The sequence below is a fragment of the Epinephelus lanceolatus genome, chromosome 9, assembly GCF_041903045.1.
Source record: "Epinephelus lanceolatus isolate andai-2023 chromosome 9, ASM4190304v1, whole genome shotgun sequence".
In the NCBI taxonomy this organism is placed as follows: domain Eukaryota; kingdom Metazoa; phylum Chordata; class Actinopteri; order Perciformes; family Serranidae; genus Epinephelus; species Epinephelus lanceolatus.
The window spans coordinates 40,144,487-40,167,719 of NC_135742.1; the positions used below are offsets into that span (position 1 = coordinate 40,144,487).

Below are 23,233 nucleotides of genomic sequence, written 5' to 3' on the forward strand. Positions count from 1 at the left end.
AGCATATAGAGAGAGCGGGCCCTCCAACAATTTGTTGGTTGAGGAATGGGCCCTTATGAGCTATTGCTACCTTTAGAAATATTCCTGTTATCAAAGAAGAACTTGCATTAAATTAAAAACAGTGCAATTTGTTATATATGCACTTGAGAAAGTCAAACCCATCTCTGTCATGTTTATTTTTTTCTTTTTTTGTAAAACAGCCAATAGCATCTGCAACAAAATTCAATGCCTATTCTATATATATAAATCCACAATTAAAATTGTGAAATTAAATTAACAATTTCTTACATTTTCATATATTCTTTGGTATTTTTTTGTTATATAGAGATATGCAATCATGACTGAAGTCTCTGATCATGTGACAAGACAATATGTCTGTCTGGGGCCCATCATAACTATCTAAATAACTAAACTAAAAAATGCTGTTGTCACTACGATTTGATAATATATTGCAAGAAGGTAGAAAAACGCCTGCAATATGTTGTCAGTATTATTTTTTAAACTTAACAGTTGCATTTTTTTTGTTCTCAAAACATATTTGCTGTTTCAAATTAGTTCTATATAAACATAATTTCAAGGAGACGGGGCTGCAAATCTACATAACATTCTTTTCAAACAGGGAGATGTGTACAAACTGATACACATGGCATTTAGAATAGTTTTTTCTACAACATAGTATTTAAAAAAACCTGCAGTCACAAAATTGTGATACATAATCAGAATCAAAATAGTCAGGCTAAACCAAAATTCTGACTTGAGTTAGTATCTCATTATCTTGACTAAGCATATCAGAAACATCCCCAAGGTTTAAAATCCTGTTCAACCAGCTAACCAGAAGTGAAATAAGTTTGCAGCGGAATTTTGCACATATATTCAATAAAAATGTTATGTTAATGAAAACTGTAATGGAAAATGCTGCATTTATAAGCAATTATAATAATACTACTACTAATAATAATGGATTTTATATAGGCACCTTTCAGAGATCTCAAGGACACCATAAAAAACAAAAAACAAGCAGCCATGTAGCCATACATCATAAAAATCAGCAAAGCAGTTATAATAACTTAATAAGACAACTGTAAAAATCATCATTCTAAAAACTATCAGCGCTATCATCAGTGCAAATCTCGATGTGTGTGTCACTATTCGAGTCAAGATCAGACTATGCCAGCTTGAAAAGGTGGATTTTTCAGAGATGTGAAGGTGAAGCGAGAATCAGTGTTAAAAATGTCTTATTGAAGAGAGTTCCAGAGTCAGGGTTAAAAGGGCAAAAGGCTCTGGATCCCTTGGGAATCAAGTAGGCAGATGGTGATGTGAGTTGGATTGCTGAAGAGGATCTGAGAGTACAGGAAGGGTGTGCAAATATGAAGGAGTTCAGAAAGATACAGTGGGGCTAGGTTGTAAGGGGCATTAAAATGAGAAGCAAGATCTTAAAATAAACACAATATTTTACAGGGAAAGTGGAGGTAGGCTTGGTGGATAGATAGACCTGAGTGTCATCTGCATATCAGTGAAATTGAATGATGAATTTCCTAAAAATATGGCCAAGAGGTAGAGGGTAAATGATAAATGGAAAGTGACCCAAGACAGAACCCAGAGGAACACCGCCAGAAATTGGAAAAAGACTGTGTTCTGAAATCTTTAAGCTGAAGCAAGTCACTATACAAAGTGCTGGGCAACCAGCTCAAGCAATTTGGATTCAGTGTTTTGACTTGGGACGCTTTGACATGTGGACAAGAGAATTTGGAAAATACTTATATACAAGCATATTTTTTATGACACAGGTTGCATATTTGATAAGAGACTGACAATCAGACTACATAGCCATTTTGTTTCATTTCATCATAAGAAATACCATGGAGATTTAGAGGTCTAGAACAAGGCAAATGTTGTGTTGAGTCCCGGTATAAACGTTGTATACCAGGACACACCCAGCCCAGTTGCCAGAAGAAAATGTTGGTATTGTACGTTTCTGCAAAGTGCAAATAAATGTACATTTGTACATTTCATACGTATCACATCAGTGTATCTAAAGTGACATAGCATATGAGCTGACTTTGTCATCAAGAGATAGAGGGAATGGTGGATGACACGTCACCTGGGCAAGATGGCTGCCATGCTGCTGACCACTGTTCGAGACCAACAAACAACTAAACTGGTTATGATTTAGTGAGTCATTGCTGTGTTTTCAGCAGTTTTTTAGGCTCCAGATGTGGTGGTAGTGGCATAAAAAAACAATTGTTTTTTACCAAAACATTTCTGCATTTCCTGCCAAGATAGTGGCCCAAAAAGTGGTTGTTTTTTATAGGGACATTGCCGCATTTATGACTGGAGTTGTGCCACCAAAAGCGGGTAACTTAAGCCAAAACTTTATCTTTTCCTAACCAGAACCAAGTGTTGTTTGTACCTACACATTCAATACCCACAGCATTGTTAAAATGTAAAGAAACCTTAAGTTTCAACATATTTGCTATATAATAACATAGAAATGTAATGTACCTGTGGTTTGCAGAAACATACATTACCAACACTTTTATTTATTTATTCAGTTAACCCTTATTCAACCAGGAAGAAAAACTCCTGAGATTAAAAACCTCTTTTTCAAGAGTGTCCTGGCCAAGGCAGGCAGCAACATAAGTTACAGACAGACAAGATAGAACACAAATACAAAAAATGAAATAGAATAAAATAAAATTTAAAAATAAAAAACAGCTCTAAAACAAGCAATAATTAACACAAAATGACATTACTACAAACAATAAAAATGCAAAAAGGGCAACTACACATGAATACAAAGACCAGCTCAACCAGCTAACGTGTTTTCTGCTGACTGGGTTGACATGCCTGATGTAACAATATGGCTCTCAGACACAATCCCTGTTGGATTAAGTCTAGCTATGAGTTTTAATTTTAGTACTTCATCAGGTGTCAAGATATATCTAACACCTTTACAGAAATAAGGTACTAAAGGGTGTTTTTAATGTTCTTGGTATTTCAATAGGCTCCATGCAGGCAAACACTGCACACTACATGTAACAGGCGAACTTAAGGACTAACTGGTAAACATACTGGAGCATTTAGCAACTAAAGACACAAATATTTCTCTCAGGGGTGGGTGTAAACCAAACCATGGATAAGCTGAGTGAATATTACTCTTGCTTTCAGTGAAAACAGGTGCCTGTGGCTGTTTGAAACCAGGCTGATGAGAGCAGTGAGACTGAACTACAACAGTAACATTCATCTCCTTAAAACCAAAAAATGACCTGAAGGATGTTGAAAAGCTTCTCATAGCTGAGGAGAAGTGCAGAGCTGGTGATAAATCTCTGTGTCCACAGAGATTTTCAGGGTTTTCAAATTCCTTTCAAACTACACGTAGTTATTTTATCTATTGTAAATATAAAAAAAAAAACATTTATTACTGCAGCCTTCACCAGCCAACTGTCTCTGAGAAACATTATCTTACCTTAAGCTATCAAAACATACATATCAATTTTTCAGTGTAATATTCTTTGATAGTGACATGTGTCTTGAAAAAGCAAAGCATCTGCAAACAGAATAAGATTATCTCACTTCTTTTTATGCAAATCAATTCAATCTTTAAAACATTTTTGCGAAGCTGCACCGTTTGGAGCTTGGAGTTTGTTTAACTGACAGACACTTGGAACAAGACTGGATTAACAGAGTAAAGTGGGCACTCAGGGCCCTCAAGTCCCCATATTCCGCTAATTACAGCAATTTGATCGGTTGCAAATTTGTTTGGAAATTTACACCACTAATGAAATGAGAAGCCTTCAGCTGAGACCTGCATTATTACCTGCAGAGGGTCAAAGAGAGGGTCATCAAGTCATGATACAGTGTCATGAAGTCATTGCTGTACCTTAAATTCAGGTTAAATTTATACAAACCTGTACCTTAAAATGTCAGCACTTGTTTAGAGAAAAATAACTTGATGCCAGAAGACACGCCTTCTTATTCTTCTGCTTTAGTTTCTGGTTAATACAAGTTGGACTGTAGGACCAGAACACAATTGGCATGGAAATGTATATTATTACAGTGAACCTGCCTCAGTTTCATAACTGTAAAACTGATCAGATGAAACAGCTCTGCATCAGCCACAGTCAAGCAGACCTGCAACATCAACTTTCTTGATAATCAAATAATTCTTTTTGTCATTTTTCAGCACATATGTCAAATATTTGTTGTTTCAGGCCTCTTCAATTAGAGAATTTGTTACTTTTCTTTGTCATTTATCATGGTAACTGAAGAGTCTTTGGGTTCTGGAGTGCCTTTTGGATAAAACAAGCAAACTGAAGATGTTACTTTGGGTTAAGGGGAAATTGTGATGAGCATTTTTCACTTTTTTTGACATTTTGTAGACTTAGTTAATCAGTTAATCATGAAAATAATCAGCAGATTGATTGATGATGAAAATAATCTTTAGTTACAGCCAAAAGCCAAGTGAGTCCATGTTTCCTTAAAAGCATCTGTAGCAGGTTCTAGAAACAGACAGGCAAAACATTCTGTTTGTTGGGGATGTGCTGACTGCTACTGCCTGTTAACAAGTCATGGCAGATAAAAAATACTTTCACCCTAACATTTATTTACCTACATTAATAACGGCAGTATTACCAAATAGAAAAAATAAACATCAGCCAGTGGTGGAACACACAAGAAATGTCCTCTTGATACAGTCTTGTAACTTATCTAAAAAGGATTTTCTTGAAAAGTGAATAATTAACCAAAGCTATTAGTTATCATTTATTTATTAAAACACCTAAAAGAATCCTTAATTGGAAAGAGGCACAATTTAATCAAATGCTGAGACTAATATATAAAACTGTAGCATTAAATAATTCCCATTGTAAACGAGCTTTTTACTCTCGTGGAATGGTCCGTCTCATTTCAAGATTTTGTGATGCTACAAAGGAAGGCTTGCAGTTTGCGCATCTTTAGTCTCGTGAGGGCTTTGTGGTTTGCGTGAGACCAAACAGAGCTGACGCGTGTGTATGTCAAGATAGTAAATGGTTACATGATGTTTAGTAAAGGACTGGTGCGTATAGCCTACTGACGCTGACATAAGACTGACAGTGAAAACAAATATTTGTTGAGTTGTTATTGTGGCTGTTGGAGTCGGAGTCCTCTCCTCTTCCTCAGAATGATGTCAAAGCGCTTAATCCGCACAGACAAAGATTAGTGAGGCAGGATTTACACCAAACCAGGACTCCGTGCTCTAATGCGTCACACAAGCACCAATAATGGATCAATAAAGGGTAGAAACATCCATCAGAGTCTAACAGGACACCATCGAACACATGCATATTTGTATTCTTCATCTCACTGAGAGTAAAGTCTGGAGAAACAACCATCCAGCGGGACGCACCGCTCGGATAAGTCAGTGCGTCGTTTGCGCATCAAACTTCCTAAAGATAAAACCCAGTGTCACCAGGAGCTGCACTGTCCTATATAACCATTATTAAACACAAGCATTACATAATGCGGGATGCTTATATTTCACATTAAAGTTTGGTAATGGGAATAGCCCTTTATGCACTTCATACAATACTTTACACAGGTTTGTAATAACAATCATTAAATCAGATGTGTATCATATGCCAATATGTTTAAAGAGAGGACAAATATTCTAATAAAAAAAAAATCAACTTACTTTCTCCAACAATGGCTTTTAGTCCCAGTGGTGCCATGATGAGTCCTCTGCTGCGCGTCCACTTTTCCTCTGCAAACTGACCGGTGCTACAACTGACCTACTGTCAAGCTCAGGAGAATAAGCAACACACTTCCGTTCCATTTAATACAAAATAAAAGCCTTCAGTATGAAAAAATGTAATACAGTGCCAATGGTAAAATAAACATTATTAAATGAATGTAAAATAAATAGTAATAATAATAATAATAATTATTATTATTGTTGTTGTTGTTGTTGTTATTATTATTATTGTTATAATAAAATCATAGTTGCTGTGCCATTTTAACATTTAACATGTAGACTGGATAGGCATTGCAGATATCTGTAATGAAATTCGTCCTAATCAAAATGATCATTTTAGATATCCACAGTGACATTCCTCCTATCTACTGTCATGTCAGATAATCACAACGTCATTCTTCCTAGGGGAAATAGCATTTCTTTTGCCATTCATGTGTATTGGGATTTTAGATAGCAACAGCATTATTTTAGATCACCAGAATGAACATTCTGTACGTCTGTAGCTGAATTCTTCCTTGAAATAATTCCAATTTTAGATTTATACAATCCAATTGTAACTGGTCATTATTTCATTTTAAGTATCCAAAATGGTGAAAACATTCCAGCTATGTATAAGTTAATTTTTGAATGTACAAAAATAGCATGCTGGCTTACACACTGCAAAATATGACTGGATGTAGCAGAACATCCTGGTATTTTTGGCATACTGCATTTATTATATACTGGGACATACTCAATCTTTTTCTGGCATACTACATTGTATGGGAACTGGAGCACACCGTGGTTTCTTCCTCATATTGGAAGGGTATTGCAGAGCCTCATGGTCTGTGTCACCTGACTGTGTTTAGCTACTTTAGCAGAAGAGACGACAGGCATTTGTTCCAAAGCATTCTGGAGCACACAGACTTGAGGCAACAAGTGTTATTATAGAACAAATGTATTGTTTATACTGTTTAATTGAAACTTTTGGTGGGCTTTACATTTGGAATTCATAAATGTTTCTTTATAACATCATACAATGGGGCTGTCGTTCTGCTGCTGAGTGCAGTCCAAAAAGCATCCCTACAACGGGCTGTCACTAATAGGCTTTTATTTTGAAAACATGTCAAAATCGGAAATTAAATGACTGCTATTCAGTTCTGACTTGCTGTGACAGAAAGATGTCAGAAGCTATGAGGTTGAGATAAAAATTAAAAACCACAAAAAAAGTAAGTAAACAAATAAACATTTTTTTAAACTATTTACTTTAATATTTCATATTGTCATATTAAGGCTACATATAAGTTTAATATCCTATTTACAATCATTCCATGCAGTTGATGGAAAATTACCAAGAAATCTGCTGCATACGCAATGCATGATATAACGAATCAAAAACTCCCTGGTGTCCACAGAGATATGACAGTATCCTATAATGTATGAGTGACCTTTAGACAGTTCTATTAAATTACTGACTGTTTCCATGAGAGGGCAGCAGAGGAGAAGTAAAGGCATATCAGCCTCTCAAGTGGGAAAAGAGAAAAGCAAGGAGACCTCACTTTTCTGGAGAATAAACATCTGAGCAGTTTTGTGTCCACACTGTTTCATGGAGACAGAATCCATCTTTTCTCATATGTTTGAAATATGAAGGCTGATTTATTACTCGTGCAAGCTTATTGTTGACGGAAATTGCAGCATTTAAATTTGCAAAAAGGCCAGATTACTGGAAGCCATGCATTTAGGGGCAGGTTATGAGACATTGGGCCCTTGGGCACAGATGTGCAAAGAGCCCCACTACCTCAGGAGTAGGACACACAGACTTGTGGAGGTTTTGTGTCAGTCATTATGGTCATTATGGTCATTATGCATCCTTTGTGTCTCTATTTGGTCATTTTGTGCCTCCTTGTAGTTGTTTTGTGTCTCTTTGTAATCATTTGGGCTCTCCAGGGTAATTTGGTGTCTTATTGAAATACTTTTGTGTCTTTTTTTGTGGTTTTGCATTGCTTTGTACTCATGTCTCCCTGTTTGTGTTTTTGTAGTTGTTTTTGTCTCTGACATAATTTTGAGTCCTGTGTGTTATGTGCATTTGTGTTTCTGTGAGGTAATTTTGTGCCCATTTTTGATCAATTTGTCTCACTTTGTAGTTATTTTGTGTCTGTATTGACTCTCTTTGTGATTGTTTTTGCCTGTTTTGTAGTTATTTTGTGTCTCTTTACAGTTCCTTTGCATCTCTTTGTGGTCATTTTGAGTCTCTTCCTGGTGGAAGAGCCTCAAAAGTGAAGCAAGTAAAGGCCAAGGGCCCCCTGTGTCCAGTAGACCCTTTCAGTAATCCATCAAAAGGGTCCAGGGGGGTAAAAATGAGTTGACCCACAGTTAGTTTCTGTAACGTATCTCTTTCTTCTCTTGTCAGTTTCTTTTGCCACCTGACAGCTGCAAACAGAGCAAAATCCTTGTTTTATTGAAACAGCGACAGTTCACAGCGGTACACCAACCCCTGTGGTCAGCACCATGTTGACAGGCTTGTCCTGTTCGAAACTCATGGTGACTTGAGATGCGTTCAGGTCACCTCCAAAAAAAAAAAACATTTTATGATCAAAAAGATAAAAATGTCCTACTCCTGACTGTGGTGATTTTCTTGCTGGTGACATTAGAATCAGCCATACATTAGAGACACTGACTATCATTCCAAACTCCCCAAATTATATGTTAGGTTTATATTCAATTTTATGATTAGATTTGATCACCTTAGAGGTCCAATGTGTGGGATTTAATGTCATTTATTGGCAGAAATGGAATATCATTTTCACAACTATGTTTTCCTCAGTGAATAATCAACTGAAAATAAGAATCACTGTGTTTGCAGGATATCTTTATGGATGTATAAAGAGACCTGGATACAGTGTTGGAAGCAGGGCCCTGGTCATTCCCATGAAAGTTGTTCAGTAAGTCTATGGGAAAGTCTTTTTGGGCCCCATGGCATCAAGTGACGGACCCCGACATTGTAATTCCATGTTTGACCACTATGTAAAATTGGCTTCAAAACCTACCACACTTCCTGGGGGCCTGGTCCTCATTCACAGAGTCCACCATTTTGTTTCTACACTAGCTACGAAATGACACATAAAAAACTCGCTCTAGATAGTGTCAGTTGTGTTTTCACATCGGCTGCTGTAGTTAGCTTCGCACACAGGAGAAGTTTTAGTTCTGCAACCTTACTATACTTACCATGTATAGTGGAGTAACAAACTGCTGCTTGTTTCACTGTGAAACATGGAAGTTTAATGCCTCACCACGCTCACATGGTTTGATAAAAACTCAAACTTTTAATAACTTTTCATTTCAAAAGTCTGTAAATGATACAGACAAAATATGAAGTCAACTGGATAAAATGTTTAGGTGCGGGTTGTTAAAGTACTAATGGCCAGGAAAAATTGTACATGAAATTCAGAATGACTTCCTGTTGGGTTTAGAGTATGGCTCCTTTTGGTACATCTTATGATGATACATGTTACAAGTTTTGTACATCTAAGTTAAACATACCGCATGGGCCGCTTTGTAGAAAATTTGTTGCGGGGGCTACTGAGACATTTTTTTAAATCATAGCATGATATTAATAATATATTAATTTTTTCACCATTCTGATATGTGTGCAAAGTTTCATGAGTTTTTGAGCACCTAAGGACCCTCAAAAATACGATTCATAAACTAAAATAGTTCGCTTAAAAGAAAAACAATAATTCCTTCAATTTCAATAGGGCATTGGCGACTGCCTGTGGCTGGTGCTCATGCCCAAATTATTCAAACAATTTTGAGAGTTTATCTTTGTGTCGAGATTGTGGGAGTCTCATTTTCCCGACATGTCCTGAACGCACCGCCGCAGGAAGGTGGGAGTTTGCTCCTACTTTAAAGGAGGGTGTGTCTCTCCGAGAAAGAGCCGTCAGTTTGTCACTCGGAGAACTTTTTCTCCCCTTCCCTCTGCCTCCTTGTGTGAAGTGTTTGCCACCGCCTGTTTCCTCTCCAAACTTTAATCAGGCAGGTTATGCTGGAGAGGAGGTGAAAGGGCTCATAAAGGATTCTGCTTTACTCTGAACGGATTTTCCTGCGTTTGTTTTAAAAACTTACAGACCAGTTGAATCAAACCGGGACTTTGAGTTTCAGCCAGTATGGGGGACGTGATTTCCAGTCACCTGGATGAAGCCAAGCGGGAGATTATCACAGGTGAGCAGCGTTTTATGAGTGTTTGTTTAGCGCGTGCTGTTTTGGTGATTTGGCGCATGTGCGTTTTTGCTCAGAGGTCTCTGACTATGCAAATTAAAACCATTTTACCAAGATATCAATGTGACTCTGGTACTACTCACTGCTTTTACTGACTAAATGTGTTTTTTCTACTTTGTGGTATCAAAATTGATCCAGGGTTGCAGTAAACACGAGGCACTAAGGTAGTGTGGATTTAAGCAGGGCAATAGACAGCATTTTTAAAACACTGGGTCATCAACGCCCCCCAACCCCCCACACCCCACCCTTGCCTTGAAAACAGTCTGAAATTTTTTTTATTTAATTGGATATTTTCGGTGTTCATTTCTGTCATCTCTCCTTTGACAGTTTTTGTTAAGTTTGGTAGTCATTGTCAAACCTTTCTATTTCTTAGAGTTCATTCAGTATGGTTGGCTTTTTAGTTGGTCAGAAATACATTTTTTGTGAAAAAAATTGTTGTATTTCTTAATTTTTCTTGTCCTCATAAAATCTGTATCTGCCTTTACAAATTCCATAAAGTGTAGCTTTACAATATGAGCTGTTATAAGCTGTATAAGAAACTGTTGACGTAATGTGGCAGCTACAGTTCAGGTCATAGCTGTTTCTTTTGGTCTTCACTGTCACTTCAGTATCATTAAGTTACCAGTATAGATCTGTCACCTGTTTGTAAAGTCATCGTACAATTTCAGTTATTTCTCTAGGACTTGATCTTTGTTTGGGCTTTAGGGCTACAAGTCCTGATTATTTTCGTGATCAGTTAATTGGACAAGTAGTTTGCTGATAAATTGTTTGATCTGTAAAATGTCAGAATACACTGAAAAATGCCCATCCGAATACACTGGAAAGCAATCGGTGTGTTGGACATTCTTAAACCCAAAGTTAGTCAAATTTCGATATAAGTAATGAGAAGCAGCAGAGTTTCACATCTGAGAAGCTAGAATTGAAAAAAGTGACTAACTAATTATCAAGATTAGGGGTGCAGCTGTTCATTTTTAGTATCAGTCAATCTGCCTGTTATTTTCTGGATTAGTCCATCGATCATTTGGTAAATCACGGCGGTGGTATCTTAGTCCGTAGGCACTTGGTTTAGGAAGCAGCCACTCTCTGATTCAAGTCCAGCACAGATTATGTCATAGACTGTGGACTGACAGCTGGAGAGGTGCCTGTTCACTTCCAGGGTACTGCAAAGGTGCCCTTGAGCAAGGCACTCAACATCTAACTCACTGGCATCTCTCCACAACTAATGCATGTGCATGTATTTCCTGTGTGTGTATGTGATAAAATTATTATAAAATTATAAAATTAATTGTCCCAAGAGAGATTAGTAAGGTGCTTCTATCACAATTCCTCACAGTCACAATTTTCTACAGCCCAACATGACATCTGCAAATGTCTTGTTTGTCTGACCAACGTTTTAAAACCCAGAGATATTCTGTTTTTGTTGCATAAGTTGAAGCAAAGCAGAACAGTGAGAACCTGGATCTCCTGGGAAAAAATGCTTCAGAATTGTTGCATATTAATTTTCTGTCGAAAAATGAATGGATTCATCAAATTATTTTGGCTTATCAGGCTTCCATACTTCAAATTTAGCTTAAGATTTTTTGTGAATGGTTGTCACATAGCTTGATTTCTAGGGAACATGGGTGGAGCTGCATCCACCAGCCCCACCCTGTCTATTGACTGTATCAGATCTTATCTACCCAGGTTAGCCCCACTGTCATTGTCATTTGGACTTTGATTTCACCTTAAATCATAAGCATATATATGAATATTGCTGAGTGCTGATGATGTTTTTCTGTTGCCGATGTGGAAGTTAGCATGGTGCAGGTTCTCTCATCAAAATGCCTGTGGGTTTTTCCATTGGATGTTGGATTATAGCAGAAAAGAAACTCTGTGGCAGACAAACATTTATGATACTTACACGTTTTGCTCAGCAAGATAATCTTCACAAATGAACACATTTTCATGATTGTTGAGAAACTACACCACAGTCACATGACCTAATGCCACCACCATAGCAAAACTGAAAAACCATTTCCAGGTTGATGACATTCTGTAGTCTCATTGAGCCACTTGTCAGCAACCTCCTTTTTTAAGACATATAAAAGCTTCAAAATTCACCAGTGGGGTATTTATTTATTGACATATTTAATGTTGTAGAACAAAACATTAGAGTCTCTGAAGCTTGAATTAACCACAGACCTTATTCCAGGCATCTAACCAGAAACCCATTGACTTTGAGATAAGGGAACCTGGTGTGCAAAACTAATAACTCATATCCAGGTTGTAGGAGTCATTCTTGCACCACTCTATGCCCAACCCTCTGATCTTTTGTCTTGAGTTGTTAAACTGTGTCACTTTAGGCAAAGTGGGAAATTAATGTATTTGCTTAGCAGCCATGGTGACTGGCAATTTCTGGCCCTTTTCACTCTTTTGCTCATCAAAGGAACCCTGAAAACACAGAGGCTGCACCCTTATCGACTCCTATAAATGAGCATTTGGCCTTGTTATTTGGCCTGTTAGGACTTGTTGGTTTGTAAGTGAAGTCAGATCTTTAGCAGAGTTGACAGGAGTAGATAAGGTACAGTACAAAGTGTTCAGGACACAAAAAGCTAATCCTCACTGGGTCTCAACAGTGGTCCAGTCTTTGATATGTCAGAGCATGTGAACCCGTTTTGTAATTCTGACTCCACTGATGACTGTTGATCTAGTCAGTCCCTCCAGGATTTCGCAAGCTTTTTTTGTTATTGTTGCAGCCTGCAGTGCCTGGTTTCACAGTAGCTTTTCTAAAAAAAAAAAAAAAACAAAAAACATAGCAGTGCATGTTGCAATTTGTTTTGTGTATTGTCCACATGTTTCAGCCATTCTCTGGGTGTTTTTTTGGTAGGAAAGGGTTTGTCAGTTGATTACTTGTATTTGTTTTCCACCAAAATGTTGCACATGTTGCAGTTTATGCCCACTTTGGTGTAGAACATCAGGGAATTGCCCTGCATGGTGTTTAGCAGTTATTTTTGTTGGTTCATGTGAAACGTTTTTGTTGGTACCTGTCTGCATCTTCACAGCCGGAAGCAAGGAGATGACTTTGGTGACAGTGTGCGGGTGACTGCTGTTATTGCTGCAACTCGCAGGAAACTACAATCATTGGTTAACTTTGCGGAAAAGTTGCGGTATTTGGATTAAGTTGACAGGTCACCAAGAAATTCACTGGGATTGGTTGAATTTGTGTTAATTGTTAAGATTGTGATGTTGCATGTCCTGTATGAGCTGACTAGTAGGGTCTCAGATGAACCTTTAGGGCTGAGTGTTGTTGAATAGTTTCTGAATAGTTTTTGAATATAAGTGCTAATGCAGTACTAATGTGATATTTATAAGTCTAGACTGAAATATCTCAACAAGTACTGGATGGATTGCCATGGAATTTTGTACAGAAATTAGATGTTGAATCCCAATGACTTTGACAATCCCCTGATGTTTCAATAGCAAAGGTTTAGTGTAGCAGGCTAACAGTATAAACTAAGTTGGGGACCATGATAAATGTCAAACAGACTATAACAAATATGAACCTGTTAAGATTGTTCTCATGAACATGGGTGGATTATGAGACAGTGGGTTCTTGGGCACAGATGTGCAAAGGGCCCCACCATCTCTTTGAGGTTATTTTGTATCTTTTTTAGTCATTTTGTGTCTCTTTGAGGTTGCTTTGTAGTCACTTTGTGTCTCTGCAGTTCCTTTTTTATTTCTTTGTGGTCTTTTTGTGTTTCACTGTGATCATCTTGACTCTCTTCCTCCTTGCTACTAGGGATGGGGGAAAGTATCGATTCAGCATAGTATAGTGATGTTTTTGTGTGGCAGTATCATACCCTCACACAGTGCCAAGTATGGATTCTTTCATTATATAAACAATTAATATAACAAATACAAATTAAACTATAGGTAGCCTACTAGAATAATATAACCAATCATTTTTTCAGTCCACTAGATACATTTTGCTGCTGCAAAAAGATGGCTAAAGTGAGATGAACAGACTGAAAACTTTATCTTAATAGATTAAGTAGATGTTGACAAAGTTGTCCTTTGGGGACATAATTTACAGTTCAAAAACGGAAATAAATTGTAATATATTTTATCACAACATATTTAAAAACTGAATAATGTTGTATCCTGACTTAGGTATCGTGATCGTCATTTTGCAAGTGATGAGTGGGGAGGTGGGGGCTGATACTGAATAGGCCCCTGGACCTGTACCTGGTAGGCCTGTTCAGTAATCCATCCATGATTATGAGCATGTTGCTGTTAGCAGGTAGTTGCTAGCTTTGTTATAAACTTTTTTTGTTTTGTTTTGATCAATTAAAAAAAAAAAAAAAAATTGATCTTGTGAATGTTTTTTTTTTTTTTTTTAAATCTATTTTTATTTTTTTACTTTAACTCAAGCAGTCACACAAAAAGTTTGCCTAAATAGGATAATATTGGCAAATATATTTTAAAATCAGGAACTATGGGCCCGTTTCCACCGCAGGAACTTCGGGGTAAATTTACGGGGCCGGGGCCGTTGGTGCGTGTCTCCACCGCAGGAACCACCCCCGAAGGACAGAGTTCCGGAACTTTTACAGGGGCTAAACAAGTCCCTGCCTCGGAGTAGGTACTCAGAATGGCCCCGAAAAACTCCTGGCTGGGGCTTGGGGTTTACTTGGTGCTGATTGGATATACTCAAGGCGGAATGTGACGTCAACAGAAAGCAACAAAATAGCCGGCATTTTTAAAACTCAGCAGACGAGGGTTAGCTCGTTCATAGCTTCCACCACCATGTAAACAAACTCAATAACCGGTCCGTGAAAAACATATTTTTTTCCAGCGGATATCTTAGTTACAACATGATTGAGCTAGCAAAGCAGTTTTGTGTTGCTATGTGTGGTATTTATTCAGTTTTGGGAAATCACGATGTCTAGAAAGCATCAGGCTGCAGCTGACAGGGACAGCTAACAGCAGCAGCAAAGCTAACATCAGGATGTCATCTGTTAAAAGCCTCCTGTTGTCGGAAACGACATGAAACTACTCCAGTTAACTCAATCATGTTGTAACTAAGACATCCGCTGGAAAAAATATTTTTTTCACGGGCCACTTTGTGAGTTTAGTGAGTTATTACAGACACTGCTATCGACAAACAGCAAACTTACGCCACTACGTCGCCCCAGTCAAAATGGTCGTGCAACGAGTACATCACATCCAGAGCCCGTAACTTTACAGGAACCTTCCTCCTACTCCGCTCTCTCAGTGGAGACACGGCGGTTGAGAGGGCCAAGCGAGAGGACGTTTCTGTAGTAGTTCCTGCCCCCCAAATAGTACCAGGAACTTCTTAAGTAGGAACGGGCCTTATCTCATCAAAGAGTGCAAAAAGTGAATGGGAGGAACGGGGTGTCTTCAGGGGCCCAAAGCTCAATTTGGCCCTGGCACCTGGGGGTTTAATCCATCCCTGCCTAGGCCTTTGTACTTTCTGTTCAGTTCTACATTTCAACATTTTCAAAATCGTGAGGAAATAATGACTTTATGACACTTCAGCTGACGGCCCGTTGACCTTTTTTTGTGTTGCAGCAACTTTCCACCTTTGCTTTCTGCATGGAGTCTTAGAGCCCATGCAGCTGACAACCTCTCAGGAAGAAACCGAGAAAGAAAGCTATGTTACAGGCCAAGCTTAATCTTTTTATTAATGCCTTGAGTGGCCAGTTCAGAGCAAGGCACACACACACACACACACACACACATACACATGTATCAGATGTGGAATCTGAGGAATGCATGAAAAAGTGTGTGTGTCTGTGTGGCTGCATGGAAACCTCCTCCAGGCCTTGAGCTGCGCCACACAGTCTCTGCTGCCAAGACAAGCCCAGTGCCTGGCTGGCTTTAAGGGAAGTGCCTGGATTTATCATTAAAGCCCAACACACACACACACACACACACACACATTCACTTATTTTGTTAATTCCCGATGAATTTAGAAGGTGATAAACTAATGTGCAAATTATCAAATTGATAAAATACATGTTGTGAGAATGACTCCTTATCAGAGTTGAATAAATAATATTCAGTTAGCTTCATAAGTCAGTGCCATTGTATTCAGGTGATGATTTATGACCAGCTGATGAATGGGCCACACCTATCAGTTGTCCTCTCACTGTAAGAAAAGCCTTGCTTTGATTGCTGATAAGAATAACTGTGGGAGTCCCTGAGCAGAGTCATATGTAACCAGCTTGCAGTGTGTTCGACTTCCCTCATAACCTCAAGCATGAGGTCAGCTTTGCACGGCAATGTGGGGGTGTGTAGTGGCTGGAAATGACCCAGATCACATGGCTAACCTCTCATTTCCTCTTTGGAAACTGGCAAGAACACACGTGTGCTTTCTAGTCAGGCTTATGCATGTACATAAATATGGAGAAACTGTTTTGTTAATGCCTGAAACACTTTGTCCTTTTATTTACTTATATTTTTAAGAGAATGGAATGTCGTTTCCCTTCACATTTATTCAAATTTCATAGATTTACAGGTACCAATTCACATAACAAATGATCAAATACATAAGATAAGTAAGTAATTGAATATAATTCAAAGGAACTACTAATTACACACAACTCTAAAAGTGAAGAAAAGAACTTTTAATCATCTTGTCATCTGGAGATTTATTGTGTGACCCCTTGGAGGGTCCCGACCCATGGGTTGGGAACCACTGCTCTGAGTAAAGTGATAAAAATTTCTTTGTAAACTCTAACAGGGGTCCCCAGACTTCCTAAAATGCATAGAGCAGTGCTCACTCGGTCAGTGGGTGAGGGGCACAGGAAACAGGAAACACTAACATGGAGTGTTTTTCCCTGCCTCTGTTAAATCTTTAAGCTCTGGAGGAGGTGTTGGGTGGCCAACAGGTCGGCTCTCTGTGGCCAGGCGAGGTGTGGCATTTTCACCTTCAGTACACACCCTACTCAGCACAGAGAGGCTTGTTTTAAACAGGTTCAGATAGCGGAAATACCTGCTGCTGGGACCCCACACACACACACACACACACACACACACACACACACACACACACACACACACACACACACACACACACACACACACACACACTTCTGTTGGAGGCAGAGCAGGTCTGAAGGTAGAAGAGATCTCATATGGTAAACTTCTACAAACAGAGTGAATGTTTCTGGTGAGGTTACTTCACAAAGACCATGTTTACATGCACAAAGTTTTTCAGTTTTTGCCCTTATTCCAAAAAAGTCAGTATTCTTATTAAGCTGTTTCCATGGCTAATGAAAATTAATATTCATCTAATATAACATGCAACCGTGCATACTCCCGAGTAACGTGCCCAAACATGTCATTTATTACGTTAAAGTGGGATTTTTTTCACAGTTTTCCACTGTTTGTGGACTTGTTGGAGCATGTGAACACAGCCTCCCCCTTTTATTCGTTCAACCACCTTCTTGAAAAGATTTGAATATCTGCGCATGTCCAAAAATCTGTTGATATCCAAATATTTCCTAATATTTGAAAGTCATTTCTTTTCTTCTTCCAACCAGAAATGTGGGCTTTAGTTTTGGGTATGCATCACACAACCACAACCTTGCAAGCTGTTGGTGAGTTGGTTTGTGTACAATGTATCTATGAAGATGCACAGAGCCGACAAAAACGGCCAAGAGGCAGTGTGTCGCAAAATGCAAACTTTAAATGTGCTGTATACATGCCCAAATAATGCTATTAAAACCCGAATGATACCAACAAATCCCACATATGTTTTATTACAAAAATGCTAAATTCAGAAAAACTTACTTTGGAATATCCAAACATAAAATGCTGTTTACATGACCTCTGTCTATTTCAGGATATTGTCTTATTCGAAATAATGGTGAAATATCAGTGTGCATGTAAACATAGCAGTTGAAACCCAAAGAAAAAGCGTTATTAAATAACTCTTCAAGTTCCCATTAACTAAACCAGCCTACATTTATCAAGTTAACTTAGTCAGCCCTGACCTTCCATGATCATGAAACAAAAATGCCATTCATAATGTTTCCTGTATTGTAATGTGTTATCAGATTTCAATACTACTAGACAGTACAGTCAACCAAAAATGAATTGTACAGCACAGGAAATGTTGGAGCCCTGAGGCAAATTTCAGACTACTATTACAAGATGTGAATTTATAGACCATAAAAATCAGTTAACATTGAGTTTCGATAATGTTATTGTCTTTGAATGTTGATACTACTAAAGCCGACTGAATGGTGCAGGGTTTTTCCTGAATAGGGATTGTTGTGTTGAACACCGAAGGGCTGCCTGAACAAATCTGTCCTGCCTTAAAGCTGCATTAATTATTACTTGCCACAACAATGTCACAGATGCAGTCACGAAACGTGTCAGATGCGTAGTTGAGATCAAAATAAAGGCTGTGTTTGAAGATGGCTCTACTGGCAGTGGGAAAGGGGTCTATCACCCATATTTAGCTTTCCTGTGTTTAAAAAAAACCTGGAATGATCCATCACAAGATGGTCTCCAGTTTTTCTTTTTTTTGTTTTGTTTGTTGGCCATTTGGGAGACAAGTAACAAGACATAAACACAACATTGACATTTTATCACATTATAATGTTTATGAGTTGATAAGTCACTCATATACACATTTTTACACATCTGTCAGACACAAAGTAACATGAACGTGTCTGTCCACCTGATGTCCAGTATTTACTGCCCTTTTAGTTCTTTTTTTTTTTTTAAATTTACATCAACTCCTGAGAAGAAAATTTGGCTCTTGAAGTGCTATATACTCCACTGTGTTCACCAGCTAGTTGTTAACTGTGTCTATCTGCTGTTTGGTGCTGGGAAGGGAGTGTACAATGGGTTAATAAGGTTTTACTGTACACAACTGCTTTCTACTGCTGGAAACAAGGCTAATGAGAGTGCAGTTTGCGGGTAGGAAAACCACAATAATTGGCATTCTGTAAACTTTCTGTAGAGCTCATACTGGACTGGGATAATAATTCAGGCTGGGACTCTAACATCAGCCCATGTTGATATCCACACATTCACAACAGACCACATACTGTAACTGTTTTTTTGGAATATTTTTTTCTGTTTGCTGTTTATGCCTGTAACATACAGCTTTTTTTCATTATTACACACAAAAACTGCTTCAGAAAACATACAAAATAGTTTAAAACAGCAGAATAACCTCAGTCTCAACATCACTGTGGCTACAGAGATGCTTAGTCATATAGTCTAGATCATTTCTGTGAGCTTTTGGAGTGTTAGTTAGTTATACATCTGGCATTTCCTCAGAGCCCAGACTGGACTTCTTCCTGCAGGGCTTTTATCCTGACAGTGTGCCCTCTCTCAGCCCCACCTTTTCTCTCTTTCTTTCATGTGCTGCGTGTGACCAGTCACGTTTGAAGATAGACAGTGATCATACAGTCAAGTTAAAAACAGGAGGTAGTAGTGTGACTGTAGCTGCCCTGTGTTTTTTTTTAAGCTATTTCATCGTGCATTTTAAACCTTAGCATGACACTGAGAGAGTAGAGTCAGGTGATAATTATCTGTGGGTGTAACCCTATCACAGTATACAGTCACTACAACCATTGTTAATGTAAAAATATTTATTAGAGCAGCATGATGATCCCAACACCCTTGATAACATTTTGATGATCATCACCATCCTCAAATTTAATTTCTATGAGTTGTCAGTAGCCCCTTTTACACTGCCGCATCAAGGCAGGAATTTCATGCCGTTATTTCACCTTGCTGTGCTGTGTAAAAGTTACCGTTGCGTAATGGGGGGACAGAGTTGTCTCGCCTTCAAGCTGGCATCGGAGGTAGTAACAGCACTGTCTGTATCAACGGGGCAGCTGGTAGAACGGGTGTTACAATTTGACGACATGTTATGCATACATGCAAACCCCCGCCGGGAGATTTAAAAGGTTGAGCTAGCAACTGACTCAAAGAGGAACAACAGGGGCTGAAAATGTAAGCAAACTGAGGAAACAAGGAGGTTTGGGAGCTCCCTACCCTCCAAACAGAGGACAAGATCAGGTGCCTTATAACAAGAACAGTAAGTGATTGTTATTGCCATATTAATGTAATTGTTATTGTTTATAAAGCACTGCTGATGCGTGTGTTATGTCACACTGAGGCTGCTGCTATTGTGTTACATGTCAAGCCAGTCACGCCTCTTTTGCTTTCGTGATGCCAGCATGCTGTCTAAAATCACACATTGGAGTGGCATCGTGCAGTTGTTATTTGGTTCTGTGTAAAAATGCAAAGGAGGCATAAAGAAGGGACTTCGTAGTGGCCCCATAGTGCAATCTCTGTGTAAAAGGGGGGGAGATTGATATACGTTCCCTTTGATTTAGTAGAAAAAGCTTAACACCTGAGTACAGGCCTGAGCATGTATACTCTCATTGGCCACTTTATTAGGTACTGGGTTGGACCCCCTTTTGCCTTCAGAACTGCCTTAATTCTTTGTGGCATAGATTAAACAAGATGCTGTAAACATTACTCAGAGATTTTGGTCCATATTGACATGATATCATCACTCAGTTGCTGCAGATTTGTCGGCTGCACATCCATGATACGAATCTTCTGTTCCACCACATCCCGATGGTGCTCTGTTGGATTGAGATCTGGGGACTCTGGAGTAGGGTTGGGTACCGTTCATAATTGAACTGATACGGTACTGGTACCGGTATCTGGAATTCGGTACCGGTACCAAACGGTACCTTATTTCGGTCCTTTTTAACCCTATGGGCCCTAGGCCTTTTGGGGGTATTTGTACTGCCTTTACTTTTAAGCTCTTATCACAGTCATTATAAAGGCTACATACACATGCTATATCTTGGTTTGTTTGTTTTTTCAGGATAATCTGGGCTAACCAGATTTGCCATCATTCCATGTCCTTCAATGTGCCTGTATTTTATATTAATTTTTATATCAATGAAAAAAACAAATCCATGTTTCTAAATTCTTACATTTTTACATGTATCTCACCATAGCAAGTTGGAAGTTGACATATTCTGCCATATATGAAGAGGGAATCTGGCAATATAAGAACCATGATACTGGGACATTCTGTCACTTCACAGTTGTCCAAAACATGTGGTTTGTGCCAGGCGGACATGATTTCCAGTATTTTTTCTTTATTGCAAGAAATTCCATTGACTCATTCACAAGTCAAAAATGTGTTTTATCTGAAAGAAACATGCAATATTTACATCTAAGATAACATAAATATAGTCAACCAAATGCAGTGATGTCCTCCAAGATAATGTGTTTTTCAGTTTCAGTTATATATTGGGGGGACATTTTGGGCATTGGTGGGGGGCACGTGTCCCCCTCAATGTATATGGTGACTACGTCCCTGTCAGCATGCATAATTAGGCTGCAGTTGTCTGTGTGCGCAAAGGTGAAGTGCGCTTGTCTTGTCATACAAAGTTTGATGGAGTGTCAACTGGACAATATGGAGATATTTGCATCTTGAAAGCCGGACTACAAACGAATGTGGACACAGGCAAGCTTAAGACGTGGTAAAATACGATATTCCTCACTATATGAAGTGACTATTAACAAGAGCTGTATAATGGATTGAAGAAATTCGTCAAGTTTTTATTTTGTAGACAATTGATCTGGATTTATAGCGTGATGGGAAGCACAATGATGTGTGTGGTATCACTGGAAAGCTCTGCTCCTGTGCTTTCATGTGATGTGCGTGGCATTTCTGTGCGAGCCTGTGTTCACGAGTAATCCATCCAACAGTAATGTGTGTGCAAAGCTGTATGAAAGCTCTGTTATACATCATTTTATTGTAACTTTATCAATTTTCTTCACTGTGAAAACAAGTGCTTGGCCTTGTCGGAAAGCTACAGTTCTGCCGTTTCTCGTGATATGCGTGGCTTCTCGCTATCACGCACGGTTGCAGAGAAAATCCACAGAGAATAACAGGTGTGAATTTGGACGCACTATGCGTCGAAACTTCTCAGTTTCAACATTTTATTGAGAACATTTAGGAACAGTGCTCCACGTTAACTTTTGTCTGCACATTTTTTTGGTCGCCATTGTTGCTGAGTCTGAGGTGCAAGTCATGCGCTCTTGCTCCGCCTCCACCTCAGGTACCGAAATTTGGCACAGATTCATTTTAAGTGAATCGGTTCCTGTGTAGTACTGACGTGAATTGGTACCAAGTACAAAAAGTACCGAGTTTCGGTACCCAACCCTACTCTGGAGGCCATTGGAGTACAGTCAACTTATTGTCTTGTTCAAGAAACCAGTTTGAGATGATTTGAGCTTTGTGACATGGCATGTAATCCTGCTGGAAATAGCCATCAGAAGGTGGGTACAGTGGACGGACACTGTCAGCAACAATACTTAGGTAGGCTGTGGTGTTTAAACAATGCTCAGTTGGTACTAAGGGGCCCAAAGTGTGCCAAGAAAATATCCCCCACATCATTACACCACCACAACCAGCCTGAACTGTTGATACAAGGCAGGTTGGACTCTTGCTTTCACGTTGTTTACACCAAATTCTGACCCTACCATCTGAATGTTGCAGCAGAAATCTAACTTATCAGACCAGGCAATGTTTTTCCAATCTTCTATTGTCTAGTGTTGGGGAGCCTGTGTGAATTGTAGGCTCAGTTTCCTGTTCTTAGCTCACAGGAGTGGCACCTGGTGTGGTCTTCTGCTGCTGTAGTCCATCTGCTTCAAGGTTGGACGTGTTGTTGGTTCAGAGATGGTCTTCTGCATACCTTGGGTGTAAAGAGTGGTTATTTGAGTTACTGTTGCCTTTCTTTCATCTTGAACCAGTCTGGCCATTCTCCTCTGACCTCTGGCATCAACAAGGCATTTTCAACCAGAGTATCAACCAGTATTTTTTATTTTTCGGACCATTAACCCTAGAGGCCATTTATACGTTGCCGGTTATTTTCATAAACAGACATTTCACCGTCTCCGTTTCCAAAAAGATCTTCGTTTACACTTACCCGTGTATATATACACAAGAGCATGCCAAACCTGTAGGTGGCAGTGTAACGAGAAGCTCAAGCCTTCCATGTATCTATTGTCTCCATAGCAACATAGGTCGCACTTTTGACACAGGCGCAAGTTCCGGCGCATACTGTGACGGCGACTGCCTATAACTCCATTTATCTCCGTTTATCTCAGTTTACATGCAAACGCGCAACCGGAGTTTTCCAAAATCTCCACTCTGGCTGGAGTTTTTAGAAAGACTCGTTTTCAGAGGAGAAA

General features: G+C 38.9%; 2 protein-coding genes across 4 annotated transcripts in view; one reads left to right on the forward strand and one right to left on the reverse strand.

Moving 5' to 3' along the window:
* The window catches only part of stxbp1b (syntaxin binding protein 1b), a 38,072-nt gene extending 32,324 nt beyond the window's left edge, over positions 1–5,748 (reverse strand). For all 3 annotated transcript variants that reach the window (XM_033620252.2, XM_033620251.2, XM_078170956.1), the window contains exon 1: positions 5,669–5,748. In XM_033620252.2, coding sequence (XP_033476143.1) covers positions 5,669–5,705 — 37 coding nt within the window. In that variant the 5' untranslated portion in view covers positions 5,706–5,748. The remainder of the gene's footprint in view (positions 1–5,668) is intronic.
* Positions 5,749–9,625: 3,877 nt separating this feature from the next.
* niban2b (niban apoptosis regulator 2b) overlaps positions 9,626–23,233 on the forward strand; it is a 50,694-nt gene continuing 37,086 nt past the window's right edge. The window contains exon 1 of the mRNA XM_033619673.2: positions 9,626–9,925. Coding sequence (XP_033475564.2) covers positions 9,871–9,925 — 55 coding nt within the window. The 5' untranslated portion in view covers positions 9,626–9,870. The remainder of the gene's footprint in view (positions 9,926–23,233) is intronic.